General features: G+C 48.6%; 3 protein-coding genes across 4 annotated transcripts; 1 reads left to right on the top strand and 2 right to left on the bottom strand.

Annotated features, from left to right (window-relative positions):
* Positions 1–1,272: 1,272 nt before the first annotated feature.
* Positions 1,273–4,551, bottom strand: LOC120708452 (UDP-rhamnose/UDP-galactose transporter 6-like). 2 transcript variants are annotated; one of them, XM_039993697.1, is made up of 6 exons: positions 4,303–4,551; positions 3,771–3,986; positions 3,463–3,647; positions 3,186–3,386; positions 2,600–2,761; positions 1,273–1,860 (listed from the first exon to the last, which is right to left on the bottom strand). In XM_039993697.1, exons 2-6 carry the CDS (start codon positions 3,898–3,900, stop codon positions 1,531–1,533), a joined length of 1,008 nt encoding a protein of 335 aa, XP_039849631.1. In that variant the 5' UTR covers positions 3,901–3,986; positions 4,303–4,551; the 3' UTR covers positions 1,273–1,530. The 2 variants fall into 2 exon arrangements, with proteins under 2 accessions (XP_039849631.1, XP_039849637.1); XM_039993703.1 differs by having other exon boundaries at positions 3,771–3,976; positions 4,303–4,448.
* Positions 4,552–6,663: 2,112 nt separating this feature from the next.
* Positions 6,664–10,983, top strand: LOC120708465 (filament-like plant protein 7). The gene is made up of 4 exons (XM_039993716.1): positions 6,664–7,115; positions 8,050–9,907; positions 10,016–10,073; positions 10,202–10,983. The coding sequence occupies exons 2-4, from the start codon at positions 8,118–8,120 to the stop codon at positions 10,637–10,639; spliced, it is 2,286 nt and encodes a 761-aa protein (XP_039849650.1). The 5' UTR covers positions 6,664–7,115; positions 8,050–8,117; the 3' UTR covers positions 10,640–10,983.
* A 5,411-nt stretch (positions 10,984–16,394) lies between these two features.
* Positions 16,395–18,698, bottom strand: LOC120708466. Its single transcript, XM_039993733.1, has 3 exons — positions 17,402–18,698; positions 16,773–17,285; positions 16,395–16,742 (listed from the first exon to the last, which is right to left on the bottom strand). The coding sequence occupies exons 1-2, from the start codon at positions 18,423–18,425 to the stop codon at positions 16,786–16,788; spliced, it is 1,524 nt and encodes a 507-aa protein (XP_039849667.1). The 5' UTR covers positions 18,426–18,698; the 3' UTR covers positions 16,395–16,742; positions 16,773–16,785.
* Positions 18,699–24,005: the final 5,307 nt, after the last annotated feature.

Genomic DNA, 24,005 nt, shown 5'->3' on the forward strand with positions numbered 1-24,005 from the left:
TTTTGCTCATGGACATTCTTCAAGTATACATATTTGCCACAAGACACTTTACTCATTATAATAATCATTTTTTAAACGAAGGAGAGAGAAAAGTTGCAAAATGACCAAATCACCCCTTGCTTCAACCCATCCAAAACCCCCTGCCGCCGCCCGCCACTGCTCGCGCCCCTCGCCGCCGCGGACGCGCCGAGGCTCGGCCACCTGCACACCGTCTCCCTGCTCTCGTCCGCCGCCGCCTCGCTGTCCCAGCTCGCCGCCGACGCGCGCCTCCTCGCCATGCCGGCTCCACCCGCCGCCGCCGCCGCAGCCGCCGCGGCGGACTCTGGCGTGGACGCGCTGATCTCCCGGCTCCGCCTGGGCTCTTCACCGCCGCCACCGCGGCCGTCTCCACGGTGGCGGCGCTGCTCGACTCCGCCGGCGGCGACCTCCTTCCGTCCTCCCGCGAGCGGGTCGTCCCCGTGCTGGCCGCCTTCGCGTCCTCGGGCGCCGCGTGCCGGTTCCTAGCGGAGGAGGCCGGCGCCGTGGTGCCCCACCTCTGCCGCGCGCTGGAGTCCGGCGGCGCGGGCGTGGAGCACGCGTGCGCGGAGCTGCTCCCGCTGACGGCGACCTCGCGCGACGCGTCGGCCGCCGTGGCCGCACGCGGTGGGGTGGCCGCCGTGGCCGCGCGCGGTCGGCTGCCACCGCGCGCGCGCCGCGAGGACCGTGGCCGGGCAGCAGCCGAAGGTGCTGTTGTTGACGCGGGCCACGGCGCCGTCGTGGTGCGCGAACTCGGCACGGATCTCGGCCTCCGTGATCGGCGCGTGGGGGCGCTGCACCCCGACACAGGAGACGACGTCGCTGCCGCCTACAGAAGGCCCCCGACCGGCACCGCCTCCCGCAGGCCAGAAGGCCCCGCGACCGCCGCGGTGCGTGGCATACGGGTGCTGGGCGAGCGCTGGCGTGCAAGGGAGGAGGAGCACGGCGCAGCGCACCCTGTCGGCGAGCTCTGCTGCGGGGAAAAAGAAATAGGGGAGAGTAAGTAGAGAGAGAGGGAAGTCAAATAGCACTGCAGGGGTATTTTGGTCATTTTACTTGTTTTCTGTCTTCTCTAAACCATGAAATCATTATTTTAATGACTAAAGTGTCTCATAGCAAATATACATACTTAAAAAGTGTCCATAAGCAAAGACAAAATTGAGTAGTGTCCACCAGCAAAAATCAATATTATAAAGTGTCCAGGAGCAAAATTACCCATAGGAAAAGGAACACAGAAAACATACTGAACATGCCAGATGGAGAGCGAAAACATGCAACCACAGAATGACTATTACAGAACATGTATCTGCCAGCTTAGATGTTGACATATTTGCTCCAAAAGTATAGCCTTGGGCTTTTTGCCCAGGTACCCTGTTTCTGCTGTGGCCTACAATTCTATAGAAACATATCCCTAAAATGTATAAAAAGAATAAATTAGGCTGATCAACGCTCAAGAAGCACAAGATTTTTGCTCTGTCGAATCAAGAAGCACAGGGTGGCTTTGCTGTTCCCATTTCAAACTTTCTGATCAAGCTCGGACTGCGAGGACAGCATCCCATGCTTCTGAGTTTTCTCGCTTGGTGTCGAGTAAACCTGCCGCTCTTTCCCTCCAGGTTTCGACGACACATTCCCGTACCAAATCATGCCGATTACAGCCAGAAGCATGCCAAGGGCGACATGGGAATTGAGGCCCTCTTTGCCAAAGAAAAGGAACCCCAAGGTCAACACGAGAATCGTCTTCATGTGGCCTAGAACTTGGAATGAGACGGCTGTGAATCTTCCAATGCATATGAATTGGCTTAGGTTGGTGCCAACAGCAATTATGCATGACAACACAATGAAGAACTGAAAAATCAAACATGTGACAAGGAAATCAGAAAGTTTTCCCCAGGTTGGTCAAGCCAACACAACACCAAAGAAAAAGTGGACTGTGTTGATAGTTTAAAAAAAGAGCTATTAAGATTCAAATCATATACCAAGCTCATCTCAGTGGACTGTGTTGATAGTTTAAAAAAATACCGTAGATGTTGAAAAACAGAATATTTCCTACATGTCTTAGAAGCATCAAAACGAAGCAATATGCTATTTCTTATGGTCAAACTAAACTATTACCAGTATTGAATACCCTGAACATTACTTTGGAGAAACAAGTCTCCAAGTCATCTTCAATATTTTCATAACCCCAATGCCAGACATTAGTTCCAAGCTACACTAATCACCGTAGATCCCGAAAATCTAGCTAAGACGGAATCATTGACAAGTATGAATCTTGCTCCCTCCAATAACAAAAGAGTGATGTTTTTGGGACATATGCAGTCAAACTTTGTTTAGATTGGACACATGGAAAAGATATCTTGCATTGAAAATATATTTAGTGGTATAAACTTGAAAATCCAGTCTTATAAGTATATAAAATGGAACTTATGCTCAAACTTGTGTTTCTGGACCATGTCAAAGGTCCCAAAACACAGACACACACTAACAAGAGGATATACAGTGCCGAACTAGCTGGATGAAATAGGTTCCTCTTGAAACAATTTTGCAACGACATAAGCAACACTGATTCGGAGTATGCATCACATACCGTAACTATTGATGTGTAGTTAAAAGTATCAACTCTTTTGTTGGTCAACCAGAAGTCCACGAAAGGCCCCAATACTAACAGTGATGCTGCCTGAGCTGGAGCAGTATGACCTAAGAGGTTGAATGAACCGAGCGAGTACTTTCGCTGAAGGTGATGAACATACTGCAGCACAGAAAAGGAGATCAAATATATCAGCATGATAATAATATGACATAAGGGGCTGTTGTGTAAGTGAAAAAGGGGGCACACTGCCCACACTAGTTAAATGAAAATTAACCAGGTCCAGAAGGTTGAATTTTATTTAGTTATTACTAAATAAAATTGTGAAAACTAACAAGGGACAAAGGATTCTTCTGCTCGCTAAATCTCCAAGAACAGAAAGGAAATCTAGATTTCAGGATAAGTCTCCAGAAAAGTTTGAAAACTCAGAACACAATACTTTCATTAGAAATTATAAAATTCAAATTGCTCAGTTAGAAGCCAAGCTATACAAATAAGGGTTGAAGCAGAATTGGTGTCATTAAAAAAATGGATTATGCAGGTATATGCATAACAAAGGACAAGTCCTAATATCAAGAATACTCACATGCTGTTGTAGTGCCGTGCTCCAAACAGCTATTACTGCCGCTAATAACCCTTGAGAGTTCACACTAACATCAGTCACAGTACATACAGCAACCCCTACCAGGACAAGCACTATACTGAGCTTCGTATCTCTTGAGTAACGGACTTTGTCAAATAGGATTTCCAGAATGCATAAAACTGGAATGATACACAACTTTGCAATCTGAAAAGGCAAGACACAGTTTACTACACACATTTTGAATCATATACTGATAAAATACCTAAGTTACTGTCTTCACCTGATAGAATCCCACAGAGTTCCACATCAAACTAACATTCATCCCAACGATGGATAGGTTTGCAAAAAAGACAAACTTTACTAGTTCCGGTAATGGCAAATAGGATGGCTGAATATACCCAAGCCATTTCATTACTTGTGTCATCAAGGTTGTGGTTGCAAAGTGAAGTCCAGTCAGTGTTGTAGCTGTACAACCAAACAGTCGAAAACAACATGAGTACAAGACATCTGATGGTCCAATTCTAGATATAGAAGTGATAAGACGCATGGAAAACATGAATAAAGATTAAGGCACTGTCAGTGTCTTACCAAAACTAAAACCATGTGTTGCCATCAAGGCTTTGTTGACCATGATGATACCAACTGATGTTACAACATTGAACATCCATGCTCCAGCATCTAATGCTGCTTTTCTCTCTGCCTTGCTTCCTGGTGCCATACTTTCTTGACATGTAGAGTCCAACCCAATTTTCTAAGTATCAGATCAGACAATCCACCTTCCACACGAATTGCAACTGAAACTCACTTTGACAATCAAACACAATGGCATCAGCACTCATAAACGAACAGGTAGCATCAAATACAACTCAAAACTCTGAAATAAAAGCTCTCCCTCCCTCCCTCCCTCCCTCCCTCCCTCCTTCCCCCTCTCTCTGGCTGAATTTGCAATGGAACTGCCCCCAGAAATTGGTGAATGCAAAAGGAAAATTTTGAGGCACGCGCACAAAACATAACATGGGTACACACATGTAACTGGGTCAGATCCGAATACAAATAGCTCTGTTAGGGTTTGGGCTGCTCCGCTTCGCGCAGAAGAAGGCAAGATAAGGGGCGGGCATACCTGGTGGATGCTCGTCGCCGGCAAAGGGCCGGGCAAAGACGTGCGAATGGCGCCGCCGCTAGCCCAGCCGTCGCCGCCAGGAAAGGAAGACCACGGGAGGAGAGAGACAGAGACAGAGAAGGGAAAGGGGGGAAGAAACAGGAGATGGGCCTGAGCGGGAGGGCTGGCAACGAGCCGAGCTCGAGCGAGCCTGCCACCTCAAGCTCGAGTTCGATAGCGTCTCGAGCCGAGGATCCGAGCCGAGGAGATCCTGCCGAGCCTACAGCCAGGCTCGAACTCGGGCGTGATGTCTATGCAGATATTTTGGAGGACGAAGAAAAATATCTTTACCTTGTTGAAGCTCACGGCAGAGTGGATTGATGGCAGACAGCCAGACACAGGTCAATTGTGATGTTGATAACGGAACGAGTGACGCTGAGGTAAAAGGCTAATTTAATTTGACGAATGAAAATAATAAAACTTAGAAAGAACGTTATATCTGAATATTTAAGCATGATTATTTTGTGATTTTCTTATAGTACTTTATATAAGTTCGGGAGCGTCGGCTAAGGCAGCGGGAGTTTATGGACTCCACTCCTCGACTACTTCCTTTGTTTTTATTTACATACCGTGTTAAATTTATTCTAAGTTAAATTTAACTAATTTCAATCAAATCTATAGAAAAATATATTGCAACTATACTATCACTATCAACATACATTTTATGGTGGATTGAACAAAACAAATTTAGTATTGTAAATGTTATTAGTTCTTTCTATAAATTTGGTGAAAATTTGTCAAATTTGAGTTAGGACCAAAATCAATATGACATGTAAATAAAAATAGAGGAAGTATGTTGTTTCAACTTTTAACGAGTGGTTGGAAAATTAACCAGGGTAGTGAGTCTGCGTGCACACACGGATAAACAGAAATAGTCGACCTTCCAAGGCTCAATTTTGATCCCTCAATTACCAAAGCGACTCTTTCAACTCTCAAACTTTAATTTTAGGTTGAATTTCATTCCCCATCCTATATGATACGACTTGCATAATTAGTTGGTATCACCTGCTCCCCAAGAAAAATGGCTAGGGGTTGGACGAGTGTACCGAGACGTCACCACCATCTCTGCTCATGACCTAGGCTACCTCACGATCCCCGAAGGTCATCATGACGAATGACGAAGCTATAACCATGGCAAGCCATTCCTGGCGGACAAACGCAACATGATTCGGTATCCATGACATCCTTCTTTCCTTGGCTGGCTACTCACTCCAACACCGCATTTCAGTTGCGAGCACGGAGCGCCAGCGCTCACAAGTGCCGCCCGGCCAGTCCTCCACTCCTCCTCACCTTCCACTTGCAGAATGCCAGAATGCAGAGCACCCCGCACCTCATGCCAGCGGGATGTCACCGCGCAACCGATCAGCCGGCTGACCACTCATCGGCCAGCCAAATTCCCCCCCGGTGACCGGGCGAGAAGTGCTCGCTGAACCCACCGCTTAGTGGTTTGGTGCCGAGCTCACCTCAGGCGCCTGCCCCACGGCACCGGAGATGCCACCGCTTGCCTGTCCTCCCCAACCGCTGCGATCTTGGGCTCGCGGATGACAGGCGCAGAGCAGCTGCCGCTTGGGCTTTAAGGATCTTGTACGTACCTACAACGTTGCTGTCGAAATCCAAAGTATCCAACAGAGATTTGCAAATGAATCCTGCTGTTCATCCGGCTCAGTGCTTCCTTGCTCCTGTCATTGTGTCTTGGCTGACGGGCTAGCAATGCATCCCTACGGTGCCTGAAGAATTGCAGGTGTGACTCTGAAGCCGCGGTCTCCCAGATTGGTAGTACGCTGGATGGATGGCTTTGGTTCAGCACACCAAAAGTGAGGACTTTCCTTTTTTTTTCAGTTGAGTAAGACTGACACATGTGCCGATCGACCTAACTCGTGGAGAGGATGTTGGATGTTTTGTGCTCCACATTTCTCTTGTGCCGGGACGACAATGACCCTCGATTTTTCTAGCCTTTTTTCCCCAGTGCACCGACTGGTGCCATGGACGGGTCAGTGATTTGGTCTCAAACCTCAAAAGCTCTGAAATGCTGACGGCGACTCTTTACCAAACTTTCCTCATCAACCCAAAGGCCACGAGGTGCCATGCCACATCGATCCCCTGAAGGGAACATGTATAATTCATACCATCGACCACAAGAAACGCAGATTTTTTTTCCTTTTTCGAAAAAAAATGCACACTCCTTGTGTGTGTTACTAATCATTATGTGAAGCATGGACTTAGGAAACTCTTGTTATCCTGTGCTCACTGATCCGGATGCAGTCTCCAGCCGTCGCGTGCAAAATCGCCAGCCTGATTCGCCAGCAGAGCAGCCATGGCAACTGTCAAGAGGAGTAGGATGCCAGCACGGATCTCCGATAGGGTACCCAGAACTGAACAGCCTAACTGCTCCAACTTTCAGTCTCTCTGACAGCACGGCTGAACCACCGGCGCGCCTTCCCTGACGACTCCGCTTCCCGCCAAGCGAAAGCGCCACCCGCGCTGCCCCCATTGACGCCTTCCTCCTCAACAGGATGAACTCCTGCAACTGCAACCATGAACCAACCATACTGCTAGTACTGCCTGCACCTCACCAGTGCTTGATTCTCAATACTGATAGAATGTCCTGAGCAAGTGAGGCTGCGGTCCGCTCCACTGGCCAGCTGTGTGTTCTTGCTTCCTGGCTTCCTGCTCGGCTTCCTTGCTCCTGTCATCGTGTCTTGGCTGATGGCTAGCAATGCATCCCTATGGTGCCTGAAGAATTGCACAGCCTGATCAACCAGGAACTGGAAAAGGTTTGTCACTTTGGGTTTTGAGTTTAAGTTTTCTCCACTAAGTCACTAACTGTCCTGCTCTTTCTGTTTCGAGTCATTGAAATGCTGTTTTTATACCTAGCTAAGGTTTGTTTCTTCATCGTAGCAATTTCAGCTGTCTGTAGAGATATGTGTGCTCAGCGTGATAGAGTGGTCTTCGTATACTACAGTTTTGCCATAAACCAACTCCCTCAAGAACTTACCAATATGCAGTTGTTAGAACTTAGAAGACCATAATTTCATCCTCATCCAACTAGCCGGTCTCATTTTTGTAGTTGTTTTTCTCTCATCTTTTTCAATATATAATCGACAAATCTCTTGCCTGGTTTGTTTTTTTTCCTAAAAAAAGTTTCATCCGCGTAAAATAAAATTTTGTGTTGGGGTTTAGACAACGTTGTGCTTTTGAGTAGATGATAGATAGGGTTCAATACGGCCCAACAATACAAAAGCACACTTCTGTAGTTTTGCTAGTTGGTCTTGGGTTTGGTGGTCATAATTTTAGAATAACATTTTTTCAGTGCTTCTGATGATGTCAAAGAGTTAACAGCCAGTCCTTTTTTTCCCATCGGAACGGACACGTCAACTTGTAGCGGTTGCTTAAGAACCCACACATTTCAAATTTCTCCTTCACAAAAGCTTGGTGGATGGAATGGAGAACTATTCAGTTCTAGTACTACTCATCTTTAGCAGCTGGTAGGCAAAACGTGAAAAGCAAACTAATGCAGTTGTTGGGGTTTCATACATAAGCAAGAGCATCATGCAAAACTAATTGGCTTGGCCACAACTATGCTGACAGAAGTTGTTGACGTAATTCTTTGTTTGGATTGTTTGTTTATGACTTTATGCATGTTTTTTTTACCAGACACCTTCATTGGCTAGGTTACTTAAGCTGACACTGTTGGCTTGTTGCTTCCAGAAAAGTTGTTCTTGATTGTTTTCACACAAGGGAGGAGCTGAAGAACAGGCAACAGGCATCAGGGAACAATGGCTGAAATGGAAGAAGCTCTGAGATCCTGCATGGAGCGGCTGGTCATCGCCCGAGAAGAGCGGGAGCAGATCATCGTGGAGGCGGCCAACGAGATATCGTCCGAGAAGAAGAAAGCGCGCGAGCTCCAGCAGAAGCTGGAGGACGCGAACAAGAAGGCCGCGAAGCTCGCCGCCGAGAACAACAGCCTCCGCAAGGCCGTCGTCGCCAAGGACGCCCTGATCGGGGAGCTCCGGGAGTCCGAGGCGGCCGCGGTCGGCAAGCTCGCCGACGCGACGGCGAGGCTGGAGTCGGCGCAGAAGCAGGCCGGGTCGCTGCAGTACGAGGTGCGCATGCTGCAGCAGGAGCTCGAGGTCCGGGGCCGGGAGCGCGAGTACGACCTCAAGTCCGCCGACGCCGCGCGCCGGCAGCAGGAGGAGCACCTGAGGCGGATCGCGCAGCTGGAGGCCGAGTGCCAGCGGCTGCGCGGCATGGTCCGCAAACGGCTGCCCGGGCCGGCGGCGATCGCCAAGATGAGGGACGAGGTCGAGCAGCCGCAGCAGGCCCCCACCACCGCCAGCCCGAGGCGGCCGCGCCCCGCGACGCCCTCCTCGCCGCGGTCGGCCGCGCCGTTCTCGCCGCGGACGCCGTCGCCGTCGCCGTCGCCGCGTCGCTCGGCGTCGGACGCCGAGGGCTACGCGTTCAAGCTCCGCGCCGTCGAGGACGAGAACAGGGCGCTGAAGCAGGCGCTCGCCAAGAGGGAGGGCGAGCTGCAGTTCGTGCAGATGAAGTACGCCGACGAGGCCTGCAAGCTGACGGTGGTGCAGAGGCAGCTCAGGGACCTGACGGAGGAGAACAAGCAGCTGAGCGATGCTAACTGTCAGTCGGAGTCTTGGGCCTCTGCTCTGATTTCTGAACTGGAGCAGTTCAGGGCTGCCAGCCAGAGCGTTGCATCCATCATGGCGTCATCTGAGATGAACTTGCTCCATGATTTCGCTGAGATTGAGAAAATGGAGATGGCATCAGGTGATCTGAATGGAAATGTGGCGCTTGCATCTCTGAAGAAGGCGGATACGACACCGGTAGAGCCAGAGAAAAGTGGCAATGATCCTGTCGTGAATGGTACCATCATCCCCAATGGCCATCCTGAAAGAGTTCATGATATTTGGAACCTGGTAGTGCGTAAGCATGAAGCAAGTGGAGAAAGTATTGAAACCATTCTTGATGAGATTCAGAAGGCGATCTCTGACAAGAGAGAAGATTCAGAGTTACCATATGACTGGTCTGAAATTGAGAAGACTGTAAGAGATCTGATCGAGAAAATCACTTCCATGATTGGCACATCTGCAGGGGATAATGTTGCAAGATCAGGACCACTGTCACTTGACAAGTCTGAACTTTGCAGTCGCTTTGAGCACCTGGTTCAGGTCTGTCATGATCTATTACATGGGGAAGCTAAACTTGAAAAGTTCATTGACGAGGTTTGTCTGATCCTGAAGTACATTTTGGGCCAATACTTATCGAACCAAGATCTAGCTGACACCGTGGATAGTGATGAAAAGAAGTTTGATGGGGATAAGTCAACAGCTACAGTCAACACAGAAAGTACTCAGGACATCCAAAGTGCAAAAACAGCAGTAGCTCTAGATATTCAGAAAGAAGCGCAGGAAGGGACAAACCAGTCAGATGAAGGCCATATAATGGCCAGTGATCAAGAGAAGCTGGATGAAGAACTCGCACAAGTTGTACTTGCTCAGGATGATAATATCCTGCCCGGAAGAAAATCAGCCTGCTGTGATGAGATAGAAAGGTAGATAAGACTGACAAGTTTGCTACCTGGATTTTCTTTTATTTTCCTTTAAAGAAACTGGTTTCAAGTTTTCTCCCCTCTAAAAGATGCATATTCTTTATCATGCAGTCTTGCTGAGGCAAGTGTGCAACATTGGGCAGCTCAAGAGGAAAGCCATGTGGCAACAGTAAGTTGCCGCATCCTTGCTACACATTTTTACAGAAAAATACTAGTCAAATAGCCACAGCATTGTAACCTGTAAGTTCCCGTTTCCTGCATATCATCAGGAACTGAATTCACAGCCATTCCCTGCAGGACTCAGAAATCCTCGCAGCAGCTGACAAGCTCGCCGAGTGCCAGGAGACGATCACGATTCTAAGCAAGCAGCTGCAGGCTCTGAAGATCCCGGCAACTTCGTCAGGTCCTCTCGACGGCTCCGTCTGCAACCCCAGGCCGAGCTCGGCCAGGTCCGAGTACAAGCCGCAGTCGCTCGCGAGCATCCTCGCCGAGGAGTTCGCCGCCTACGCCGAGGGCTCCAGCAGGTCTCCTGCTACACCGACGAGGAGCAGGGCACTGGAGCAGAACAAAGCCACTGACGACAAGGATGCGATGCAGATCGTCGTCCACCCGGTGTTCGCCGCCGAACCGCGGCAGGAGGACGACGCTTCCGCTGATCCGAGGAGGAAGAAGAAGCGGGGTCAGAGCCTGCTGGGCAGGATCATGTTCAGGAAGAGGGTGGAAGGCAGCTCCTAGGCTGACTGCGCCGAAGCTGAATCGACATGGTGGGCACACTCTGGAACCTGCAGCTGTGCCGTGGATACAACTATACAAGCAGTACTGCTACGTTGTGATCAGTGATTTTGGGCTTGTTCTGTTCAACACATTCCTTGGATTTCCTGATCCCTGAGAGCCATCCTTTTTGGCCATACATTCTGCTTCAGAGGCGGGTGCTGATGGTAACAGGCTCCGGCACATGGTGTGAGCTACGTTTCGTCGTGACGTACATGGACGGAATTTCTTTGTGTATTTATGAACCTCATGGTTGATGCGAGTATTAATTTATCGAAGGCGAATTCGTTCCTTTTTTTTCCCCTTTATACAGGAACAGTACATGGGTACAGTACAAGAACAGAGTTGTGTGTCCAGTGTCCTGACCCCTGAGCTGTTCTTGCACTTGCCGGATTGTTTGTCGCCAGAGAAACTTGATCCCCAGGCAGTGACAATTCGAAAGGATCTAAGCAGCAAATTTCTCATGATAAGTTGGTCACGTGGCACTGAATTTGGTTGGATGGTACTGCAGCCTGTAAAGATCTGAACGCAAACTAATTGCAGGATTATTTAACTTCATGGCAGGAGTGCTCATCCCAAGAAGGATTCTCCAACGGGAATGTGATTTCCTGACAACATTACCCTACACAAATGGAAGAAAAGAATACTACTACACCTACTAATCAGCTGGTGCTAATCCTGAGCAGAATGGGTTGGACCAGCTGACCTCAACCGAAGAAAAAGAAAAACGAGGCAGGCGGAGGCATGGCTGGACCAGACCAGACCAGACCTCGCCTTCCAGAAGCAGCAGCGTCGTCCGAGAGTCCAAAACGGCAAAACCTCCTCACGCAAAAAGTCAGACCCATCGGGTTTGCGGGCACGAGTCTGGGAACCTAAAACCCGAACCTGCAAACCCATGAGTTTTTGAAATCCGATCCCTCAAGTAAGTAGACACATAATTTTTCAGCCCAACTACCTTGGCCCAACTAACTTGGCCCAGTTACTCAAGCATATAAAATCAGAACAACTCAAAACCCTAACTTAACCCTTCCCTTCCCCATTCAGCAGCCGCCAGCCAGGCACATCTGCACTGGATCACTTGCCTGGGCACGCTGCGCGCATGCCCCGCACGGCCGCACCCCACGGTGGCCTGCCTGGCTGGGAGCCTGGGACGCACGCGCCGTGCGCGAGCTTGCCCGCCTATCCCGCTGCCGGCTGCCACGCGCGAGCTCGCCCGGGTGGCCGTGCGCTCGTCCGCCTGTCCACACCGCCGCGTGCGAGCTCGCCAGCTGTGGCTGCGCGTGCCCCGCCGCGCCCGAGCTCGCCCGGGTGGCCGCACGCTCGCCCACCCGCTGGGCTCCGCGAGCTCACCCGCCTGTCCCCGTCGCCGTGCACGCGCCCGCCCGCCAGGCTACACATGCCCCGCCGCCGCGCACGCGCCCCTGCGCGAGCTCACCCGCCCGCCCGGCCGTGCGCTCGCTCGCCTGGCCGCGCGCTCGCCCGCCGGCGGCGCGTGCAACGCCGCAGCCTTGGTGGTGCTCTCAGGCACGGGCAACCTGCGGGTCGCCTGAAACCCGAGCGGGCACGGGTTTGGACAAAAAATTATGCCCGTGACGGGTCGCGGGTTTCTTAACAGAAAGATTTTTTGTTAACGGGTTCGGGTTTGGGATGGGTAAACCCAGCGGGTTTGGACCCGTTGCCGTCCCTACCAAGACCTCGTCACGCAAAGGACGGGCCGTATTCTGGAGCCGGCCGATTGGTCAGGAACAGGAGCGCGGCGACACCTCGACCCCGCAGCGGCTTCAGATGCTGACCTCTCGGCTCTCGCAGAAAAAAACACATGAGAAAAAAGAGTCCGCGGTGCGGTTGGGCGCGGGCGCCGGGTGACCGGAGCACGGAAAGAAACATCACTAGAGGCGCATGCGGCTCCAGATCGGCGACGCAGCCGACAGCTTGAGGCCATGGATGGACATGGAGAGGTCACACCTGGGCGCAGTGCCAGCCAGCCCGATAACTAGATTATCATGCCGGCTGCAGTGACGTCCGGGGACGGCACGAGACCTCGCGTGTTTTTTTTTGTTGTCCGACGGCAATGCTTTGTCACTTCGCTGTTGGATAGGCAGTGTGGCAAGGCCATAGCCATGGTATTGGTATCGGCATCTATCTTATCTTCATATCTTGTAGGCTTTTTTTTTGGTGGAGTTCTTGGGCTACCCGGGCGGCCAAATGGCAAGTTGTGGAGCGGTTCTGATTCTATGCCGTTGACTGTGCCGTGTGGTTTGATGGGATCGGGGCTCCCATACGGCTCTAGCAATCTCCTTATTGCCGCAAGGTTCCTGGGTTACTGGAATCTCTTCATGCAATTGTTCAGGCTACTTGTTGCTTGGGATGATACTTATCGGAATTCTTTTCTTCGCATAGTTGTCATCTGTGCACAAGCAAGAAACTTGGTTCAAGGAGAGCGATTGCCTATTAATAAAAAATGTGCTCAGACACGGTCGCGAGAAAAAAAAGAAAAGATATTGCTCTAAACTAAAACACAAGTTCCTCCGTCTCCTTTTCGCGAGGTAAAATCCTAAAAAAAACATATGTTGCATGTACTCAATGGGGTCGTCCGACCACAATGAAATCTAAAAATTTCTATGTATAAGACTGTTATATGCGTATTTAATTTCGTCGTCTCAGTGGAGCTGACCCTGGTGGCAAGCTTGGTTGGCTTCGCCCCTGGTTCCACCCTACCACTACATATGGGAAGTCTATATGTCAAATTATGAATAGTTGATAATATAAGTTATTTAAAATTGTAATGTGAAAATATTATTGCTCTCACTTTCATGGCGTGAATTTTTTTTAAAAAAAAACGACAGGACCTAATGATAGCTCTATTTCTATTGTGTATGAATACGAATATCTAATTTGACAAGTAAAAGAGAATTAATTTACATTACAACTTCAATTAATGCAAGATCCATACATAGCAAAACATGCAAGATTTGTATATGCTCATTTTGTTGTTGCAAGAATAACAAATTCACTAGGGGCTAAATAATTGCTCGATTAACAGGTGTATCATCAAGAGCCGCACCGAAGCTGGACCTTTTTGTTAATAGCAAACTAGACAGCCCAGCATAAGTTTCTATTACATAAACAAAAAAAACACCCAAAATATAAAAAAGGTGAGATGATAGAAGTAGTCAATACCAAAAGCACAAAGTTGCATGGGCTTTGCAAATCTCTGATAAAAGATACCATTATTAGAGCATCTCCAAGAGCTCTTTTAAATGACTTTGTATCAGTAAAAATAGCAAAGGGCGCTAAAAACCGGCTTCCAACAGATCTTCTAAAATCCTCCGCTAGCTTTCTCCTTCTCCATCCCGTGAAAAGCCGGTAGCCATGTTTGCCCATCCCCGCCCGCTCGCCATCGGAGCTTCCTGCGTGCATACTCTCGTTCCCCCGCGCGCTTGCCGTCCCGCGCGCCCATTTTGGCGGCTTCCCGCGCTGACCCCTCTCGCTCGTCCACAAATCGTCGCGCGCCGCCCCGCCATCTGCCGAGCGCCCTGCCAGCAGTTCTTTCCTCGCAGGTGCCGACCCCTTTCCCGGCTAACTCCCCGTCGCGCGGCTGCCGCCCCCTCTCGCTGCTCCCGCCTCCTCGTGCCGCCGCCGCTCGTTGTTGCCATGTACAGACGGCCGCGCCCTGCCGTAGATGCGCCGACGAGCCGCTTGTACCCTCTTCCACCGGCGCCGCTCCCGCGCCCTGCTGCCCTCGCGGCGGATCTGCTCCCACGCGCTGCCCTCGTCCTTGCGCCGGCGCCGGTCGTCTCGACGCCTCTAGAGGAACCCGCGTTTGCTTATCCTCCATCGAGCTTCAGTGGCCAGATGCGTGAGGATCTGCTCAACGGTGAGCAATTCGTACGGGATGGCTGCAGTGGTGAGATTTCAGCTTTATCCTTGTTGTGCCCGTGTACCTGATGCTTGTTCTGTTAAATCTGCCATATATTCTTAGCTTATTAGCATATGAATGGTATGGTTAAAATGCTGGATTAAATAGCCTATGAGTATTCAGTATCTATTTGAGATTGTTTGAAACACCCACTGCGACCTGCACAATTTTGAAATCTGAACATCAGTAAAACATCAGCACATTTAGGAGATGCCTGAATTAGTGATAATCAAGAGTAGAGTTTTAGTAGCACGCCACCTATCAGGCTTGCATACCATTCAAACCATTTGACTTATCAAGTTCAGTTTGAAACTGTTTTGTTCCGGTGAAGGTTTGCTGATCCTGTGTGCACTGTTTCTATCAATATCTCAATCAAAATAGGTTGTTGTCATTTTCAGTTCAGTTCTGAACCTGATTATCAGATACACTCGTATAGGTTCATGCTTAAGTTGTACCTGCTTATTATAGTTTGCCCTTGCTGCTTCAGATAGTCAATAAATTCAAATAGTGTTGTAGTTCAATGGGCCCTTTTTATTGTAATCTGTCACTTCTATGTAAAATCATTTTGGGTAATGCAGCGGCTAGCTGACTTTGATACTTGTAATTGTCTGAAAAAGCATAGTTTTCAGTTCAGTTATGAGATGCCTGAATTAGTGAGTAGCAAGAGTAGAGTTTCTATTAGCACGCCACCTATCAGGCTTGGATACTGGTTCTTGATTCAATGCTGAATTAATCTAGTAAGGGTGGTCATGTCACTGGCCTGGGAAAATCTGTGTCATGATAGTTACTGGTAGTTCCAATCCAATTGCCTGTCAATGGGAAAATCTGTGTCCTCATATTGAAATGTATATTGTTTATGTTCTTGTTGTGGCAGGTGATATGGGTTCAGGGTCATATTTCAGCGACCTCATAAATCTGCCTGTACAAGAGTCTCAAGATCATGGTCTTGCAGTAGCTAAAGGATCCCAGGGAAGAACAAAAAATTTCAGAGATGATGAGAACAGACTGCTTGTGTCTGCTTCAATAATGCAGTATGGATTGAAGGCACTATATCCTCAACTATCAAGTGTGCGGCACTAGGAATAACAGCTTTCCTCTCATCATCCGAAGATGAGGAATCAATGATTTCATCCATTACAAACTGATTGAATTCATCATCTGAATCCATAGTCTAGGATGTTGTTGTCTAATACCCAATCAACCACGCAAGATTTCAGTCTGCATTCAAAACATGGCTCATCAAAAAACGGCTTCAATAATGCAGTATGGATTGAAGGCGCTATATGGTAGTCAGCACGTACATCAATTCAATTTGATGGAAGTCCTGCAGCAGGTGGTCGCTGTGTCGCGATCGTCCACGTGCAGGCGGGGACAGGGATGGTGCCTTCGCGGCGTACAGGAAGGATTGCGGCGGCGACGCGATGGGTGCGGCGTCGATCGTCGTTGCCGTTAACGTGGACGCGATGAGGGCATCGCAGCTTCAACGTGAAGGCGCCGGCGGCGACATGCGATGGTGCCTTCGCGAAGGGATCGCAGTGGCGGCGTCGCGGGATCGCGGCAGTGGCGTTGCGATGGGCACGGCGTCGGGCGTGGAAGGGAAAACGATCGGATGGAATAGGATGACGTGGAACTAGTTTTGAATATAGCAAATCATGTTTTACCTAGTCTCTTGGATTACTCCATAGAATTAGATGGCTTTATTTTTTTTACAAAGAGGGTATAATCACCAAATTTACATAACATAATAGAAGAGCTCTTGGAGATGCTCTTAGCCATGGAAATGTGAATCAAAGATATTCCTTTTAAAATTCTAGTCTCAGAATCTATCTCCACTCTATCATCTTTACATCCAATATAGTAAAAGCCAAAAAAATATTTAAAAAAAGGCACAAAAGGGAATCAAAGAAGGAAGTAACGAATCAAAAGCTCGTTACATAAGACAAACTTTCAATCCTTTTAACCTACTTGTAACACTTTTTTTTCACATCTAGGTAACAGCAGCTAGATGATAATACAACAACAGCCAAATTATCCTGCAGTGTCCTAACTCCTAAGCTGCTAAGCATCTGTCAGTATCACCCTGACCATTCGCCATTAACTACAACTAACTCCTGTTTGACAAATGGGCCACCTGTCGGTCGCCGGCGGGCCGTCGCCGTTCATCAGTCTCGCAGCGGGCCGTCGCCGTTCATCAGTCTCGCAGCGGGATCTCGAACAGGTCCGACTCGCCTTCCGGATCGCCGACCGACGCCGCGACGGAGCCGGCGACGCTGTCCTTCCTGCTCTTGCTCACCCGGATCGCCTCCATCCACCCGGAGTCCACGCGGCCCATGGAGAAGAGCTCGCCGCTGTCGTCGAAGTCGAGCCCCATGGAGCCGCTCCCGCCGCCGCCGCGGGCGTCCACCGCGGACGCGGCGCGCACGAAGCACGGGTTCGCCGTGCGCCGCGCGTTGGCCGGCGCGTACCGGAACTTGCCCTGCCCGAGGTTGACCAGCGCCATCACGTCGAAGCTGGAGGCCAGCACCGGGTACAGCGGGCTCGCGAACGCCTCCGCGTTGCAGCTCACGGCGTGCACCAGCTGCCCGTCCACGGTGAAGAACACCTTGCGCCTCGCCGGCTCGAAGCCGCACCCGACCACCTTGTCCACCCCCGCCCACGAGGACTTGTCCGATTCGTACACCAGCTTCATCCCTGCAGCAATCAATCCATCCATCGAAACCCTTTCAGATCACGTCGTCTTTGTGTGCACTCAAGAATCATCGAAGATTCGAAGCAGAGCGCCTTTGTGTGCTCTGCAAATCACGTACCGTCAAGGTAGACGGCGCCGTCGGAGTGGAAGCCGATGGACGACGCGTACGTCCCGGGCGGCGACGGCCGCGGCGGCGCGCCGGCGGCGGCGGCGAGGCCCAGCGACATGACGAGGTGCCGCTGCTTGTCCTGTAGCTCGTCCTTGGCGGCGGCTCTGCTTTCTTGGACCGGGTCCTTGGCGTCCGGTGCGAACCTGATGAGCTTGACGCGGTCGCTCTCGCCGGTGCCGTCCCGGCCACGCCTGCTCGCCCTCGACGCTGACCACTCGGGCCGTTTCGTGTTCAGGTAGATGATGGTGATCTCGAAGTAGGCGTCCTGCGGGAACGGCGCGCCGGCGAGCGGCGGCCCCGGCAGCGGCAGGCTCATCCTGGCGAGGCAGAGCGCACCGCCGGGGTTGTTCCCCGCGTCCGTGTCGCCGCGGAGCGGGCTCGGGATGCTTCCGGGGAGCCACTTCCTGCCGGACGCGGCGGAGGAGGCGGCGGCGGCGGCCGGGTTGAGGCGCACGGCCTGCATCCGCTCGGACGACCCCGTGGGGAGCTCCCAGGCCGCCTCCGCCATGTCGCGGCTCGTCATCCCGGCGTCGCAGACCGGGCAGGTGCCCCAGAGTGGCGACGAGGAGGCGGACTTTGACCGCGGCGGCGCGACCGCGAACACGAACTGCGCCCACCCGTTCTCCGCCGCCTCCGTCACCAGCCGCGGGTGGTCCGCCCACTGGAACGCGCCCTGCTGCGCGCCGCCGCCCGGGCCCCGGTGCCGCACGTCGACGCGGGCGTGGTGCTGGTGCTGGTGCAGCTGCTGGAACCGGAGCCCCACGCGGCCGCTCTCGGCGCTGTACCTCATGTTGAGCTTCGTCAGCCCGGGGCTCGCCGCCGGCTCGGCGGCGGGCGCGGGGCCATCGACCGGCAGCTCCGGCGGCGCGTTGCGGGGCAACCTCCGCCGCCGGTACACCACGAACGCGACCGCGACCAGCGCCGCGACGGGGAGCCCGACGGCGAGCAGCAGCCTGAGCCACAGCGCCGCCATGGCACGCGCGCGCCGGTCTCTCGCCGCTGCCGCTCACCGGAGGGATCGCGGGTTTGCCGACGACGGAGAGCTCGACGTGGACATGGTCGCGATGCTCTTGGGGGGGGGGGGGGGGGGGTGCTGGTCGCCGGTGTTGTTGTTGTTGCGTTCTTGGAGCGTGGTTTGGTGGAGGGCCTCGGGAGGCTGCCGCGGGACACGCGGGACGCGGACCGGCTCAACCAAAACAGGCAGACGGCGGCGGAGCGGTTTGGAGCCGGAGGGGGGGGTGGGTTTTAAAATTCCGCGCAGGCGGCACGCACCCGGGCGTAGGGATGAAAGTGGTAATCTGAACTGTTAGAACAAATTTAATATTTTAAAATAGATATGTATAAAATTGGATGGTGATCATTTCTTATATTATCAAGCACATTATTACAAATAAGAATAAAATTTTGCATAAATTATTTTATGCATTATTTGCTCCATACAACAAAAAAAAGTGAAAAAAATACCGAATTTGTTTCCGAATCCATACCGAATTTTATATCTATCATTTGAGAAAATATAGGATGAAGTTGAGGTTTACCTTTTATGAATTTTTACAAGCTCAATGCTCAAAACAAGAATACAAATTTGTATACAAGATTCTATATCCTATTTATTCGCAATCAAAGAAAAACGACCAAAAAACTGATTACCGAATAATTACCGTTTCCGACCGTTTTCAACTCTACCCGGGCGTGAAGGTGATGCTGCGGGTGGGGGCTTATTTGCAACGGGGACGGCGCAACAGGTCGTCGCACGGTGCGGGTGGGTTGGTGACGCGACATGGGAATGCTTTTAACGTGGTATATTTCCAGAATCTGTGAAAGGTCATGATGTGAGGGACGGTCGCGAAAAAAAAGTCATGATGTGAGGGACGTTTTCAGGATTTCAATAATAAAGGCTGAGATTCACCGAATGTTTTTTTTTGGTAGATTCGCCGAATTTTGACCTTTTCATATCTTCAAATTGATGTTATAGGATTGGGTCATAAGATTATGGAACTTTCAGATTTTAGGGGGGAAAGGATACATTTAAAATATGATATCCTTCATGCTTTAAAAATAGAAGTGTGTAATACTGCTTTGATGAATCTATTGAATTTTGTATGCCTATGTGAACTTACTCCATTCAATTGCAATCCACGTTAATCTTAGACATTATTTAACAAGACATTGTTTGGTGTTTACACGGCGTGTAAACGGGCTAAACGGCCGTGTAGACGAACAATATGCATAACTGATATTTCATCACATAGACTTATGAGACAATTCTTGCAACTTCATTTGTAAAAGAAACGATAAACCGATAGCGCCCAACCTAGTGAGAATTGTGGCTACATCTACATATTGAAATTTTAGGATACCTGCTGTACATGTAGCATTTCTCTGAATGGGAACGGCACTTGACAAGATTTGTGGGAATTAGCTGTAGTTGATCAGTTACTATCACTTTCGTAATCACTATGCTAATAAGATAGAGCAGGTCTTAGCTTTCCAATGGAAGCATGCGAAATAGAACTTTCACCTACTTCTCTAATTTTACGAGGAACCTCGAAATGCAATCACCGATAATTCATTCGTGTATTTAATAACAAGGAGGTGATGAACGACAGGGGCGGAGCATCACGAAGCTCGCTGAAGGCTCCCGCCGAAGGTCACCAAGCATCATGCAACATGTGACTCGAGTAGGAGTGTTCAATTCGGACTGTCCTACCTAGTAAAATTACCAAACACCCCGATGTAAACTCTTAACCTTCGTAAGAACCGGAGGGGCATTCTTGGAATGCTGTAATAAGGTTGGGGGTATAAATACCCCATCCCACCCAACGTTGTACGGGTCGGACATTTGGCGAATTATAGTGCAATTTCGATTGTGCAATTTATTCCCAAGCGCTCTTTTACTATCCGAAGCTTACTTTTTCTATTCCCTGTCAGTGATCGAGCCAAAGATCCCAACACTACTTTCCTTACTCGTTCAATCTTGGTGCTTCTTTATCCTTTTCTCTTCTCTTTCTCTATACTTCTTTAGAGGTATCGATCACATTTGTGTTCCATGCCTAGTGTGTACTTATAGAAGATTAGATGGGGATAATAATATTAATAATTATCTATGCTATTTGATTCCTCACATGACTAACTCCCTGATTTTTCCCATGCATCTATTTAGATTGAGCTAATAATAGTCACATTTATTTGTAGGTTTCGGTGCTTTACCCTTTATCCCAGTGATTATTACTTGTATGGAACTATTTATATGCCCATAGAATCATAATTCTTTGTTGACCACCATCAGATTAGTTTGTATAACTAAAGTTGTTCAAGAATATGCAATATTTATGATGATAATCCTTGTTTGGAGAAAGCATTGGTTCTTTAGCGGATATTTCTCTCACATTGATTCGTCTGCGTATTTATTGGCCCACACTTACAATCATAAGGTGCCGATGGTCTTGCAATAGATTGCAATATGTGAAACTCTGCGCATCATCATTATTTTTTCGTTCCTATCTTGACGTTTGGTTGCTCCAGAAGAAATGGATTGATTGAGTTCGGCAATGATTTTGAGTAGAATCCAGTGTGCTTCATGCAGCTGCATGTACTGCAGGACGTTCTTGAGACAAAAGTTGTGATTCGGAATCTCGGGCAAAGACTATGGTCGCGTCGTAGTGCAGGGCATTCCAAAAAAATTTCAAAGCAATTATCTCTTTCAATAGTACCAATACAATACAACTATGGTCGTGTTGTCACGCTTATGCTGCTGCCATTTTTTTTGCATCTTTAAGGAAGGTTAATGCGAGACATAGATGGTAACATGAGTTTTTATGTCATGCGGACCCTGTATTTAACTTTAATTGGATACAAACACTTTTTGGTAGTTTAAAATATTGCATCTCATTAAATTGGACATGGACTTTTTTGTCCAATTTAGATCGTTAGATCTTCATTAAATCGAATGGTTTAAATCCTATACACAAATACTATTTAGATCTTCGTTAATTTGGGGTATTTATTAACTTTATTTGCCATGAAACTCAAACTAGGATTTTTATTATTGCATTTGATACTATTTATTTAGCTATTTTTCTTCTTAATATGATTCATAATCACTACACACATCAACAATAATTTTTTTTATTCTAGTTCTTGCATTTATCTATTTATTAATCATATTTGATGCCAATTTTTTTTATACTTTTAATTTTTAATTTAGCTATTTGGCTAATAATAATTTTTTTGTCGTGTGCCAACGTTAATTTTTTTCATTTTATAATTTCGAATTTGCCTATTTAGTAATTGTATTCAACATGGACTTTTTGGTTAAGTCCTAATTTTCTTATTTTTTTAATTCCAAATTAAGCTATATTTACTAATCGTATTTAGCATGGACTCTTTGTCATGTCCTTTTTTTAATTTTTTAAATTCGAAATTAGCTATTTATTAATAGTATTTCACATCTCATCGCGTTTCTTTACTCCATCATCATCACGAAATCGTCCGTCCATCCATCTTCGACATCCCTTCACGTCGGGGCAGTGCCACGACACCGGGGGCACATCGCGTCGGAGGCTCCCTGTGACAGAACCGCCCAAATTAAACCGGCTTAAGTGCGCTAACTATCATCTTAATGGTTAATCAAGTTACTGTGCACTTAAAACGGTGTAATCCGGACGTCTGTCGGTTTAAGGATCGAAAAACACTGGAAGTCTCGCACGAGGACGAGCACAGATGATTACAAGCAGACAGAAATTCTCAAAGTTAATTTACAAGCAGAATTTACAAACAAGTTTACGTAAAATATCAGAGTTCAAAATGCAGCGGAAATTAAAGAGAAGTTTAGTTTAGAAAAACAACGATAACTACGCTGACGTGAGGACGTCACATCGAGCCCACCGATGTGAATCCTGGTTAGCTCCAATCAGCAGCAGCTACCTGAAAAAATAGGGTAACAACAAACCCTGAGTATACTAATACTCAGCAAGACTTACCCGACTATGGTATATACTTAGCCGACTCCTAGACATGCAGGCTTTTGGCTCTGGGTTTGTTTTGCTGAAAAGCTACTAATAGTTGATCCTTATTTTCAATATTTTAGCTCAAATTTATCATACAAATACCAACTAGGTTTGTCTGAATATCTAGAGCACGCATGGTTGATCACATTATCTTTTTAGAGTACCACAGTCATATCTCATAATCTCAACTTTCCAATCTCATTTCAATTTTTTACTACGATGTGATGCAGTGACCAAGGTTCTCTTAACCGAGAGAGATGGCGAATCGATCCGATTTAACCTTGCAAGGTGGACCTAACTCACACGACACATGCAAACCACGCCGAGCCACACGCGTCAACTATTCCCATCATTACCCCGACGTCTGAATCACGCTTGCCAAAACCCGGGTGAAGAGCCCCTCACAGCGAACTCCCAGAGAACCCGGAGGCGACATACACTCCAACACCCACCATCATTCCACTCCTAGAGTAGCAGGTCACGATTCAAAGTATCGTTGCAAATCAGGTAATTAGCTTACCGGTTTCGATTACCTCCTACTTCCGGCATGTGGTTAGTACTGTTCAAACTCGGTCAGCAGGGCCAACAACGGTACGGTTCTCAATCGACACAGGCGGAGGCTTACTTTCCATCCATTTCATATCCAGAACCCATTCATCTCCGCCCGGTCTCCATTTCTCTTTCCTCATTGATTCATTCTCAAGCCACGTTGCCATAAGTAACAGAAACCTATAGCTCGCGAGTGACAGCAATCACTCGACTTCTACCGGATCCTAGTTAAGCATGGCAATACTAACGACACCTGTATACTAGTATAAACTCATAGGTACCTAGGGAGAAACATGCATACTAGGATTCCATACAACTCCTAAAAATGTAAATGCACAAATACTTAAATAAACATTGAATACTCAAATTAGGGGTTATGCTCCGGGGCTTGCCTGGGTTTGACACAAAGTCAGTTAGTTAGCTTGTAGTCTTGCACCGGCTTGACATCATCCCAGTCCAAGCATGCACTCCAGTCGGTCCTTCCGTCTTCTGGATTGGTCCACCCGAGCACCATCTTCTGGCTCGGCTTCGACATTGCCCTCCGGTTCCACGTGTCGCACATTTAGCGTACCTAGATGATATGCAACGATGCAAATGCAATGCAATTAAAGGAAAGACATGACTGGACAATCATTTATCGAGTAAGCACAACAAACAAACTCAAAAAGCAAAAGGGGTTGGTGCTGCAACACGAGAGCTCATTCAAAAATTTTAGCCTGAAGTGTTTCCTACTAAAAAGCATTACTAGCTTGCTTAGAAAAGGCTAAGCAAAGATATAAAGCAAGAAAGAACAATTAGGATAATTTATTTAACCAGCAAGGCATAAAAGTAAAATAAATACAAGCAACCCATGAACTAGTTCTCGCGAGGTTAACATAACTTATACAGGACTAACTTATATTGTTGGAATTAACAAGCAACCATGATTTTCTAGCATTTATTGATAACAGGAGGTAATTAAATTTAACCCCAACATGACATACAAGTTAACTTAA

Source organism: Panicum virgatum, chromosome 1K, assembly GCF_016808335.1.
Source record: "Panicum virgatum strain AP13 chromosome 1K, P.virgatum_v5, whole genome shotgun sequence".
Taxonomy (NCBI): domain Eukaryota; kingdom Viridiplantae; phylum Streptophyta; class Magnoliopsida; order Poales; family Poaceae; genus Panicum; species Panicum virgatum.

Bases quoted from the DNA above. Each gene is read 5' to 3' on its own strand.
- LOC120708452 (XM_039993697.1), bottom strand. From the start codon at position 3,900: ATGGCACCAGGAAGCAAGGCAGAGAGAAAAGCAGCATTAGATGCTGGA. The intron at 3,648-3,770 runs GTAAGACACTGA...TTGGTTGTACAG, and splicing joins AACACATGGTTTTAGTTTTG to CTACAACACTGACTGGACTT. The intron at 2,762-3,185 runs GTGAGTATTCTT...TCTGTGCTGCAG, and splicing joins GCACGGCACTACAACAGCAT to TATGTTCATCACCTTCAGCG.
- LOC120708465 (XM_039993716.1), top strand. From the start codon at position 8,118: ATGGCTGAAATGGAAGAAGCTCTGAGATCCTGCATGGAGCGGCTGGTC. The intron at 9,908-10,015 runs GTAGATAAGACT...TTTATCATGCAG, and splicing joins TGCTGTGATGAGATAGAAAG to TCTTGCTGAGGCAAGTGTGC. The intron at 10,074-10,201 runs GTAAGTTGCCGC...CATTCCCTGCAG, and splicing joins AGGAAAGCCATGTGGCAACA to GACTCAGAAATCCTCGCAGC.
- LOC120708466 (XM_039993733.1), bottom strand. From the start codon at position 18,425: ATGGCGGCGCTGTGGCTCAGGCTGCTGCTCGCCGTCGGGCTCCCCGTC. The intron at 17,286-17,401 runs GTACGTGATTTG...TGATTGCTGCAG, and splicing joins CGGCGCCGTCTACCTTGACG to GGATGAAGCTGGTGTACGAA.